General features: G+C 45.1%; 1 protein-coding gene across 3 annotated transcripts in view; it reads left to right on the forward strand.

Moving 5' to 3' along the window:
• Window positions 1-4155: 4155 nt before the first annotated feature.
• Window positions 4156-12181, forward strand: part of PTPN23 (protein tyrosine phosphatase non-receptor type 23) — a 42812-nt gene continuing 34786 nt past the window's right edge. For 2 of the 3 annotated variants that reach the window (XM_072653715.1, XM_072653724.1), the window contains exon 1: window positions 4156-4398. In XM_072653715.1, the coding sequence (XP_072509816.1) occupies window positions 4315-4398 (84 nt within the window). In that variant the 5' untranslated portion in view covers window positions 4156-4314. Of the gene's footprint in view, window positions 4399-5012; window positions 5128-12181 lie in introns of those variants that run through there. The other variant, XM_072653732.1, reaches the window with a different exon arrangement.

Genomic DNA, 12181 nt, shown 5'->3' on the forward strand with positions numbered 1-12181 from the left:
CAACGTGTTTACTATTACTAGTCAGTCTTCAATATCAGTAAAATGACTGAAAGAAAAGCATTTATTAAGCTCCTAGTATATTATAAACACTGTGTTAAGTGCTAGGATTACAAATACAAAAGTGATAGAGTCCTTGGCCTCAAGAAGTTTATATTCTAGTAGAGGGAGACAAAGTAAATGGAGGAGCTGTGATTAGGGAAAGGTTTTGGATCTGGGTAATCTTAGGCATGTTGAGTGGATCTACAGGGGAGCTGATTGCTTCGCTTTTGCCAGAAGTAATTGCAACATTTATCTGATTATGGTTCCCAGAGCAAGCGATAAAAATTGGCTTGGAAGGGGGACTTTGGGGAGGGAGGTACACGTGTAGTCTAGGGCAAATGACCAGTATTTGAACAAGGAGAAGGGATAGTGGGACTGGATGGAAAGTGAAACATGTTTTGCTTGGATCTGGAGCTGCCTAAATATGGTAGGTTATGTGATTTTGTTTTTACTCACCAATCAAGACACAGCTTCAGGACAAGAGTTCCAAAGTTGAATGAAATCCTTAGGCTACGAACTTTGGAGGTTAGGTGGTTGGGAGGGTGGGAAGGCGTAGATAGAAAACAGATAGAGCAGACAGAAAGGCGATGGCTAAAGAGGACAACTGAATGGAATGCGAAACTTATTTACCTCTCAATATTTTTTCACCTTTCCTTCTTTCCTTCTTACTCTTTCATTCATTACTTGAGTGCTTACTATGAGGAAGGCACTTTGAGAGGGACTATGAGAAATGCCATGAAGAACAAGTCAATGTCATTTAAATAAATTCAATAAATATTCATTAACAGTCTCCTGGGTGCAGAGGGTAGAAGCTGGTGGGAATGGGGTTTAAAAAAGTTCATATAAGGCATGGTCCTTCTGCCATAGAGCTTAAAGTCTAACAAATACATATTATCTAATAAGAAGTTGAAAATTAAATAATATGGGTGATCTTATCCAAGCTATCCTTCTCTTTAGGTGTCTGTTTCTTCATCAATAAAATAATAGGGCTGGAGGCAACTAGGTGGTACAGTGGATAGAGCACTGGCCTTGGAGTCAAGAGGACCTGAGTTCAAATTTGACCTTATTAGCTGACCCTGTGTGACTCTAGGCAAGTCACTTAACCTTGAGTGCCTCTTAAAAAATAAACATATAAACAAAAGAGTGAATGAGTAAATCAATTAAATAATATGGTTGGTTCGCATAATCTCTAAGGTCCTTGCCAGTTCTATTTCTTAAGATTCCTGTGATTTCACCTGAATAAGATATTGGAATATGAAAGAAGGGAGCCACATAGTTCAATTTACCCTGGCCCTATATAAAAAGGTGTCCAGCAGTGGATACGTGGAGAAAGGCAAGTCGAGGATCACATCCATTGCTTAGACAAGAAAAGGTTAATTCAATTCACCCAACAGTTTTTAAGTGTATATGGCCCTGTTTTAGGAATTAGGTATACAAAGAGGCAACACTGTGATGTAACAAGATTACTAGCAGTGTGACTCAGGGCAAATCACTTCACTCAACTTCTCTCCATGGATTTATCTATAAAATAAAATAATTAGATTAGATGAACTCTAAAATTCCTTCTATCTCTGATAGTCTCTTAGGCTATAAAAAATGACAAAGTCCCTGCTCTATAGGAGTTCAAAATGATGAGGAGGAGGAGGATTATAATGAGGATGATGATGAAGATGTATTCACATAATGCCTTAAAGTTTACAGAACATTTCACATACACCTGAGCCTCACATAACCACTGTGAGAAAGGTACACCATTCCATTTCCCATTTTCATGCCTTTGCATGAGTGAATCTCCATTGTTTAGGAGAATGGGGTTTAGTGCATACCCAGATCTCCTAAGATGGCATCACTCACACAGAAGATACATAAAGAGATCTGATTCTGGGAGACTGGAGGACTGGCACATTTGTGGACATTCTATTTTGGCTTCCTGATGAGGGCTGGAGAGATAAAGGTACAGAAACTCCAAGATTGGAGTTCCCTGTGTGTGGGTGGTCTGGAAAGAATTCACAGACTCACACACTGTTGAGGTTCAAGGTAAAGATTTATTACACTTTTCAGTGGGCAAGAGTTCTTAGGGAACCTGTGATTTGAATAGGGTACAGGTAAAGTTTATAAAGGATATTCTGTAGTAAAACATGTGCCAAATATGCTAACTAGGTGATTCAGGGTGGGATTAGGGAGTGGTTAGTTCTTAAAGAAACATGCACTTTTAGTGTCTACTGCGCAGGTATTTTACCCAGACTTCATTGAGAAATAACCCAAGGTGGGGCTCCCTGGAGGTGTGGTTTTAGTCCTGAAATATCACTAAGTCAACTAGTGGTCAGGACTGACTAAGGAATACCAGGCTGCTCTCATCAGCGTCTTGTTAGACAAGATAAACGTGAGGGCGTATGTGTATGTCTAAGTAGAGGACGTATATGATTGGTCAGTGAATACTAAACGTGATGACCCAGTACATAGCCAGTTCATCCAGCACACAGCTGGTTCAGACTAATAAATTCTATGGGTGCAGCTGGCTACTATATCAAGAAGGGAGATAATGGTTGTTGCGGTGGCAGGCTGTGTCCTTGGGCTGGGGAGAAACTGCCTGAGACAGTGTTTTGAGGCTAGAGAGAAATGTGATTATAGAATTGGGGATCAAGCACATGCACCCAAGCACCCCATCACTACCACCTGGTTAATTGTAGCCCTTTCCCACTGGCTGTGTAGCTGGAATTGGCCCAAGGTGCCTGATAGTCTCATTTTCCCCACCTGCACTGATGAGCTCAAATGCTCTTTTATTCAAAGTGAGAGCATATAGTTAAAGGGAAAGGTTCTAAAGCTTCTCTTCTTTCTCCAGCTTTTCCCCGCTTTTAGTGGTGTGGTCTCAGGAAATAGGCTTATGGCATTGGTCTTTTCCATTCTAAGTATGGGGAGTGTAGTCTCTAACCAGCTGGATCAAGCCACAGGAACCTGGGAGTCCAGGAAGCCAGACAGGTGTTTGAGCAGCCCGGCAGGGAACTCATGAGGGACAAAGGTCTGGGGATGCTAATCCAGGACCCACATCTGGTGGCACAGGAAGTAAACTTATCCCCAGGGACCTAGGTGGTGCGATGGGCAGTTATGCTTTTGAAATGCTGGGGGGCAACACCTTTAGGTTTGCCTCTGCTATAAGTCTGGAGCCAATAACTCTTTGTAAAGCGGCTCCCAAGTTAAGTGCCTAAAAATGGAAATGAGGTTTTGGTCCTTGGCCCTAAAACTGGGCAGATGCAGTCCCTGGGGGTTCAGACCAATAGCAGAGAAAGGAGACTCTCCACATCCCCTGGAGGATGGGGGGGTACACATGTGGCACACCTGGCCTGAGACACGGGGGCCCTCCAGACCAGGCCACGCTGAAGCGCACCCCCTCCGCACCGTTGGCGCCCGCACTGCCCCCCTCACCCGGATCAGAGCCACCCTCCTGGAGAGGAAGGACAAACAGACACTCGGAGCACCTCCAGTTTCCTCCCGGAGCGCAGCTCGGGGTCACCTTCTCGCTGACCCTCCTACTGTGAGGGGAGGACAACCCTCTCGGCGCTCTCCTCCGTCAGGCCATGCCCAGTGCCCGGCGCCCCGCACCCCAGTTCTGGGTCACCGCTCACACTGCCCACCGGGCACTCTGACGGGCATCCAGGGCAGGGCCACCAGGCGCGTGAAGGGCACGAGGCGCCCAGGTCCGATGAAGGCTGTTCAGTGGGCATTCCAGTGAAATCAATTCAACCTATTTATAAAAATGACGCGGCAAGTTAAGACTGGCACCTTCGGGCGCTGTCGGGCACGGCGCGGGCACAAAGCGAGGCCTCGAAGCGGACGCACCCAAAGCCAGCCACATGTTCCGGATAAACAGGGCACGGTTACAGAAGGGAAGCCCCGGACTTACGGGGGGCTGGGGAAGGCTTCCCGGAGGAGGCGGAAGTTTTGTTCGGAAGCCAGGGAAGTCAGTGGTCAGGCGCGAAGGAGGGAGGACACGCGAGCGTGAGGGCGCGGCCGGCGGCCAGGCCGGAGCATGCGCTCTGCGAAGGCACCGGCGGAAGCCGGCGGGGACTACATGTCCCAGCGGGCACCGCGAGCGCTCCTTCCTCTCCTTTTCCGCGTGACTTCCGGCGTGGCGTGGAGGGGTGGGGAGTGGTGCGGCTGGCTTCGGCTGGGCTGAGCGCCTAGGGGCTGGCCTCGAGGCTGAGGCGGGCGGTGGGCTCTGCGGGTCCGTGACTGGTACCTCCCGGTCCGCTCCCCGGTCCGCACCCCGCCCCCGACATGGAGGCCGTGCCTCGCATGCCCATGATCTGGCTGGACCTGAAGGAGGCCGGAGACTTCAACTTCCAGCCGGCCGTGAGGAAGGTGAGAGGCCGAGGCCGCGCCCCCTCCCCCTCTCCCGCCCGTGGGTCGCCACGAGCCCGGAAGGCCCGCTTCCTGCCCCGCGCGGGGCACCGGGGGGGTCGGGCTCTCCGGGGGGCCGCCGACCTCCCCTTGGCAGCCCGAGAGGCGCCAGAGGCCGACCCGCCCCTTTGACAGTCGGGGAAACCGAGGCTCGGAAGTGGAGCGGCCTGGGCAGCGCCGGCCTCAGCAGGGTGCCGCCTTTGGGGGTCCGGCGTCGGAACCCCCGCCCTCCCTGGGGGTCCTGGGCCGGAGCCCCTCCGCCCAGGCACCGGCGCCCCCCAGCTGTGCCAGGGTTCTGGGCGCTCCTCGAACTTCCCCCGTGGAAGTGGGCGCCGCTGCCCTCCTCGGGGACCCCCCCGACCCCCCACTTAGGACCTCTCCTGCCTCCTTTCCTGGGGGGCCGAAAGAGACCAGGGTCCTAGCTGAGGATTAATAACGTAGCGCTTTACCTGTACCTGGTTGTGCGGGGCTCGGAGGGGCTGTCCGCACCCCCAAGGTTGGAGGGGAGCCCTCGAGGCCAGCCAGGGTCCGGGGCAGAATCCGGACTCCCGTCTCTGACTCCACCGTCTGTCTGATTTTTGTGCGATCAGCACTTAGTAAGCGCCTACGGTTTGCCAGGCACTGGGAACACCGAGAGAAGCCTCCAGGAGCTGGCAGCCTGATGGAAACATGGAAATAAATCCGTAAAAAGCAAGTTGTCAACACGATCCGTGGGAGGTCATTAACGGTGCTGAGGCCCTGGGATTAAGGGGGATGGGGGAAGGCTTCCTGTAGAAGGGGGGATGTTGGCTGGGACTTAAAGGGAGCCAGGGAAGTAAAGGAGGGGAAGGGTTCCAGCATGGGGGACAGCCCTAGAGAAGGAAGGGTCTCCTTGGAACAGCCAGGATCCAAGTGTGGGGGAGAGTCAGGTGTGAGAAGATTGGAAAGGTTGGAACTTTGAATGACATTGATTCTGATAGGAAACCCCTGGAGTTTATGGAATAGAGAGGAGTCACATGATCAGATGTGTACTTGAGAAAACTCCCTAGAGGCTGAACGAAGGATGGATTGGAGTGGGGAGACAGTGGAAGCAGGCAGATCCGTCGGAGGCTTATTACAGTCCCCTTTGACAGAGGGATATGGACCTCTTAGAATGATGTTTTTACATGTGTAAAGTAAAGTAGAATTGCAGAGGAAACCAATCCTATTGAAATAGTTATCAGAATAATTTTTTAAAATGTTCTTAGGCTAAGAACTCCTGGTGCTTCCATTTTACAGCTAAAACTGAGCCTGGACAGGTAGAGTTAACTTCCTCCACCTTTCATAGGGAGCCATTAGGAGAGTTATAATTTGAATGTAGGCCTCTTTCCAAATCCACTCTTCTTTCTGCTGTAACATGCTACTTTTAGTACTGAGTGAGAGAGAGAAATCATTGTGGTCTACATTTTTTAATGTAAAACAAAAACTTGCCCTAACACAGTACTTTAAGGTATGCAAGGAAGATGTGCATTTATTGTATTAATTTTTTTTGAAAGCAAAGAAATCCATTTATCTAAATCATAGTAAAACAGAAATCAGAGAAGGATACATAGGGGAATATATACCAGATAATACTGGGTGAGGGAGCTTTCCCCTTGGGAGTGAGATAACTCAGCTTAACCAAGAGAGAGTCCTGAGTCTTACTCAAGGGAAAGAAAGTTCCCCTAACTCTCTAGTGTAGCTGTCTGGGAATAGGGACATGACAGGAACTGGTCATTCCACTCATGTCTTCCCAGAGTCTGCCGGTAAATTTTTAGATAGTGTATTATTACCATTCTATAAGGGAGAAAGCAGTCTCAGAGTGGTGGGATGCCTCCTGAGATCTATCAGATGGCAGGTAGCAGGACCAGCATTCTAATCCAGGCCTTTTCTCCTATATCTAGCGTAGTCTCCTTTACATCAGTCACTTCCTCCTTCTGTAGGAAATGGGTTGGCTGTGATGCTCTATGTGGAATGAGATGCATCGCCATCTACAAGTGTGTGGGGGAGGTGGCGGTGGATCACGTGATCTCTGGAGAACTTTACGGAGCTGCTTGATATCAGTGTTTTGAGTGCTTTACAGCTGGGGAGTGGGAAGGGGGTAAGGCGATATCAGCCATTCCCCAAAACAGCTCCTTCCGTATTTAGAGAGTGCTTATTAGTAGGAAGTTTTTCCTTATACATTTATATTTGCAGCTCCTGTTTCTCTTTTATGGTGCCCTTCAGGTGCTTAAATAACAGCTATCACGTCTCTCCTGTTCTTTTCTCCAGGATAGAGAAATCCCAACTAATCCTCGTGTGACATAAATATTTATAACACATTAAAAGAATATGTCAAGAATCTGTGATTTCAGTGGTGTGAATGCTTTCTCCACAGATTGCAATCTCTCCAAAAAAGATGGTCTTTTTTTTTTCCCCAGTTGCTATGGTCAAAAATTCACCAATCTTCTAACAGTATGCCTTTCTGAATAGACCGTAGGGGAACACACAATATCACTGGGTCTGCCTTTCTCTCCTAGGCGGACTTGCCAGAGCTTGTTTCTACTGGTAGCTTTGTAGATCTCAGGATGACCCGTACACCCTGGAGTATTAGAGAAGGGTTTCAGTGGAGGAAAGTTAGTTGTATTTCATTCAAATTGTTGAGCCTGCCAATGCTCCTAGCCCTGTCACTTTACAAGTGCTCAAGGGATCTAACATAGACATGTTTGGGTCTTGAAGATTCCTTTACCTGCTTCCTTCACAAACTGAGAATCAAAGAGAAACAAGTCTTTGTTTAGCAGTACCTTTTGAAATATCATTATTTAAAGAAAAAAATTATTTTATTTTCAGTTCCAGATTCTCTTCCTCCTGCCTCTTCCCGAAGTGATGCAAAACATTTCCACAAGAGCTACGTTCTGAAAAAAATTTTTTAAAAATAATACTTGTCTGTACTCCAAGACCATCAGTTTTCTGTATGGAGAGGGAGAACATTTTTTATCATGAGTTCTTTGGAATTTTAGTGAATCACTGTATTGATTAGAATTACTAAGTCTTTCACAGTTGATTTATTCTTTCTAATAGGAGATGCCATGACATAATATAAAGAACACTGGATTTGGAGCTAAGAGACCTGGGTTTGAATTTGTGACCTTGGACAAGTCACTTAACCTTTCTGGGTCTCAGATCATTTACCTTGCAAAGTTGTTGTATCAGATGAAATCATGTATCTAGAGTCTCGTTCAGACCTTAAAGCACTATACAGATGTGAGTTGTTGTTTTAATAAACATTGAGTGAACTGCAGTGACGGCGCAACTATCCCACAGTCCCACTTCTGAGTCTGATAGGTTTGCAACAACACCCCACAGAAAGGCGGGTTAGATGCTGTAAGGAGGAGAGTGCCTTCCACGTTGCACAGATGTCAGTGATATGAGGGATGGTGAATTCGGGTTTTGTCCCTCTCGGAGAGGTTAGGGTGCCCAGGAGCAGCGGAAGGAACTAAAGAACCAATGAGGAGAGGTTGTTATGGGTGGAAAAACCCGTAATATTGACCTGCAGTGACTCCCAGCTTTGTACTCACTTTAAAAGGCTCTTAGGAAAAAAGAAATTTTAGTATGAAAGAGTATTGAAAGTTGATCAGTCACAGTTCTGGTGAGGTGTGTAGCGTTAACATAGAGATGTCAAATCCAGTCACTGTGACAGAGACCTGTGAAATTGTAGAGCGTAACACGGCCCCCTGCGGAAACCACAAAAGGATAAACTTTAAACTTTTGTCATTTTCTGGTATACAAGTGAAGTATGATTTTTCTAACTCTGGCTCAGCTGGAAACTCCTGGGGCAGAGACTGAGCCTTGATAAAAAACAAATTACTTATTAATTGTTTAAATTGATGGTATATGAGGCTTTATAAGGATCAGAGGCTATTTTTTCTGGCTAACCTTTTTCTTTGTTTCAGTTATTTATTGTTTCAGTATTTATTAAGTACTCACTAGTTGCAAGACTTTGTGTTGGATATTGGGTTTCTAAAGTCCCTGCCTTCACTGACCTCCTGTTTTCTTTTATGTGGGAACCCTGAGGGTCTTCCCACTCCCAGTTTGATTTTTTTTTTTTATTAAAGGGGCCATCCCTTGAGTAACTTAAAGAAGCCTACTCATTGAATGGGCGTGTCTCACTCAAATTAAGATTGTGATGAGACCTTAGCCTGAAAGAGTCAGGGTCTCACATTGTATCCTGGGGCATCTCCAGCCATCCTGAGGAATATCAGGCCACTGGACCTAGATAGCTCAGGAGAAGAAAGTGAAGGTGGTGGCCTTGCATAGTCCTCCCTCACTCAAATCAGTCAGCTGCAAGTCATGTCATCACCTTGATGTCATGGTCCTCTTTGAGAAGGAAGGACAAACACAATTGTACTGGGAAAGACACAGTCTGTGCACAAATGGGTAAATACAAAGTGTATGCAAAGTAATCTCAAGAGAAGAAAGGGCTGGTTGTGTGGGAGGTAAGGCCTAAGTGGTGCTTTTAAAGGAAAATAGAATTCTTTCCTAAGAGGTGAAGAAGGGAGTGGACATCAGACCAGACTAGTGGACCGCTTGTGGAAAGACATGTAGGCAGAAGATGGAATACCTTGTAAGAGAAACAGGCTGGTTTGTCTGGAATGAGAATGGGTACAGGAGAGCAATATGAATTAACACCAGAAAGATAGTAAGGGACCAGATGGGAGGACTTTAAATGCCAGGCTGAGAAATTTCCTTCTTATTCTCGAGTAGGGCTTCTTAATCTTTTCCCACTTGTGACCCATTCAGCCCTTCTTAAACTATGGGTAATAGGGTTGCCATCCCAGTTAAAGAATTTCTGTGATGTTGTTGGTAGCCAGGAAAAGATTGATACTTTAGGATTCAAATTTTCATGATTTAAGTTTTTGTTTTATATGGAGATGGAAAAGTTAACTGCTGTAGAGTTTGAAATGTGCTATTTATAAAATTCATTCAAAATAAGCAGCAGTGTGTAGATTGACATTTCCCAAGTTCAGTTTGCCTAATTTACCTACTTATTTTATGTATGAAGAACCAGTACAGCCAGTTGCAAGTGCTTTCAGAATTTCTTTTTCTTTCCTTTAACCTTTGTAACTGAAGAATGGAGGAATTGAGGGGATTAGGACAACCAGTGGTTAATTGTGTGAATTGAGTGAACCATACTGACTCCATCTTGTGACTCAGTTCTAGTTCCCTTTCTGTTCAGTTATAGGTCTAGGTCACTTTCTGTCTTGTGAGAAAACTTTATTCAATTGTGGGAATTGGGAGAAAACCATATTGTATTGTTTGAACCTAGGCCTGTGTGTCTGGGAGGCTGGATCACCTCTGCTTGTAGCTTAGCACCTAGGTTATGCTAACCAGAAACCTGGTCAGATTGAAAAACTGATGCAAAGAGTTTTCTCACAGTTGTATGTCTCAGGTAACCCATATGTCTTATCTTAAAACTGGCCCCATACTGATCCATCAGTTTTGGTTTCATGTTCCTCTGATTGTTTACAGACACTTGGGGGGGAGTGGGATGCCCCTTTTTTTCTGAATTCAGGGAATTTCACCTGTTCTCTTGCCCCTTCCCAACTTGGAAAGTCCCAGATCTTTCATCCAGTTAAATATCAGATTACCTAATGTATTGCTTCCCTTTTAATTAATTGGCCTTATTTGATTAATTATTTTTAATGTATAAAAGTCTGTATCCCCCTATATTCCAGACCTGAGCTGAGGAGGTCTGGTCATAGTTTGTTGGGCATGCATTGCTTAATAAATTGATATCTTCAGAAGATCAAACGTTCATTTCCTCAGCCATTTCATCTTTCACCAGCCCCAAGAGCTCTGTTGACAAAGATGCTTTCTGTACCCTTCACACCCCAACCTTGATTTCTCCTGTTTTCTTCATCTCCCTAGCCTATATCTCTCCCTTGAGCCTAAGATCTTTTCTTTATGTATAATGGAAGGAATACTGTATTTAGAGTAAAAAACATCTGAATTCTCCTCCTGTCTCCGATGTTTTCTGTATGTGATCTGAGACAAGGTGCCTTTTGTACTCTATGCCTCAGTTTCCTCATCTGTAAAATAAAGCTGTTGCTCACTAGGACTGTTATAAGGAAAAGCCTTTGTAAATGTTAAAGCACCATATAAGTGAATTTTTGTTATCTCTTCCTCCACCTCAACTCATGGAACCTTGTTTCTGTCCCTTATTTCTCTCCTTTCCTCTTGGACTTTGAAGTTACCACTTGTAGTTCGGTGCTCAGGGAGCCCCTTTTCTTTTTTGCTGGGTGGATGCATCAGGAAAATATTTGTTCTTTGCATTCCAAGTTGCAGTTCTTAGCGCATTCCCCTTAGAAATGATGTTACAGTTCATCTCACCAAATATTTATTCATGTCTTCTGGGTACAGGGAACTGTTAGGAAAGGAAAGAAGAATAAAAATGTAGCTCCTGACTTCAAGAATCAGAGTTCAGCAGACGTCTAGTCCGACCCGTTCCTGAAGCAGAAAGAAGGGAATGGAAGAAAGCGTTTACTGAGTGCCTGTTCTGTGCCGGCGCTGGGCTAAGCATTGTACCGGTGTCTCCTTTGATAGTATTACCCAGTTTAACAGTTGGTGCAGTCACCTTCCAGGAGAAGGCCCAGAGCACTTTTCTACTGAAAGAGAAGCCAAATGATTGGCTGTGATTTTATGTTGAGTCCTTATGGAACTGCCCCCAAAAGATAAATGCTCTTATCAGTGGTGCTCAACTCATGATGACACAGTTTTGTTTTTCCCCTCTTGTCCTACTTGGTATTCCAAAGAAGTTAGAACTGAAGGAGTTACCAAAGGATAGTAAATAGTAGAGAGGTGAAGAACAGTTATATACCTTTTTAAACCTTGCAATAAGTCTAACATGTTTTTGTTACTCAGTTGTGTCCAACTCTCTGTGACCTCTTTTGGGGTTTCCTTGGCAAAGATACTGGAGCAGTTTGCCATTTCCTTCTCCAACACATTTTCCAGATGCCCAGGGTTACATAGTTAGTAAGTATCTGAAGCACTCAGGAAAATATGTCTTCCCGACTCCAGGCCTGGCACTACCCATTGAGCCATCTAGCTGCCCCAACTATAAAATGTATCCAGGTACTAATTAATTTTTCCATTTTCCTTTTCTGTAACTCTCTTTCTCTCAAGGATATCATGAAAAAAAGTAGAATCCAAAAATCACAATCATCTGGTTGTACCTCTTGGGTAAGGAGGTAAATGGGTTAAGTGACTTTCCCAGGTTATACAGCCTAGATGAGTCTGGGTTTGGATTTTAACTCATGTCTTTAAAAAATTTTTTAACATATTTTGTAGCACTTAAAAAATTTTGTGTTCCAACTTCTGTCCCTCCACCCCCTTCCCAGTCATCGAGGAGGCAGGTATATGGTATCATATTTGTGAAATCATGCAAAACGTATTTCTACCATAGCCATGTCACACACAAAAAGGAAGAAAGATACAGGGAAAAAAATTAAGCTTCAATTTTCACTTAGTTCGTCAGTTCTCTCTCCGCAGGTGGATTTTATTGTGAGTCCTTAGTAATCACCTTGAATGGTTGTATTGTCAGAGCAGCTGTGTCTCTCACAATTGAACATCTTTGCAATGTTGCTGTTCACTTTATGCACTGATCTCTTCTGCTCACGTCACTCTGTTTCAGTTCATATAGGTCTTCGCAGATTTTCCTGAAATTATCTGCTCATCATTTCTTATAAAGCAAAATAGTATTCCACCTCAG

The sequence above is a fragment of the Notamacropus eugenii genome, chromosome 1, assembly GCF_028372415.1.
Source record: "Notamacropus eugenii isolate mMacEug1 chromosome 1, mMacEug1.pri_v2, whole genome shotgun sequence".
Classification (NCBI taxonomy): Eukaryota; Metazoa; Chordata; class Mammalia; order Diprotodontia; family Macropodidae; genus Notamacropus; species Notamacropus eugenii.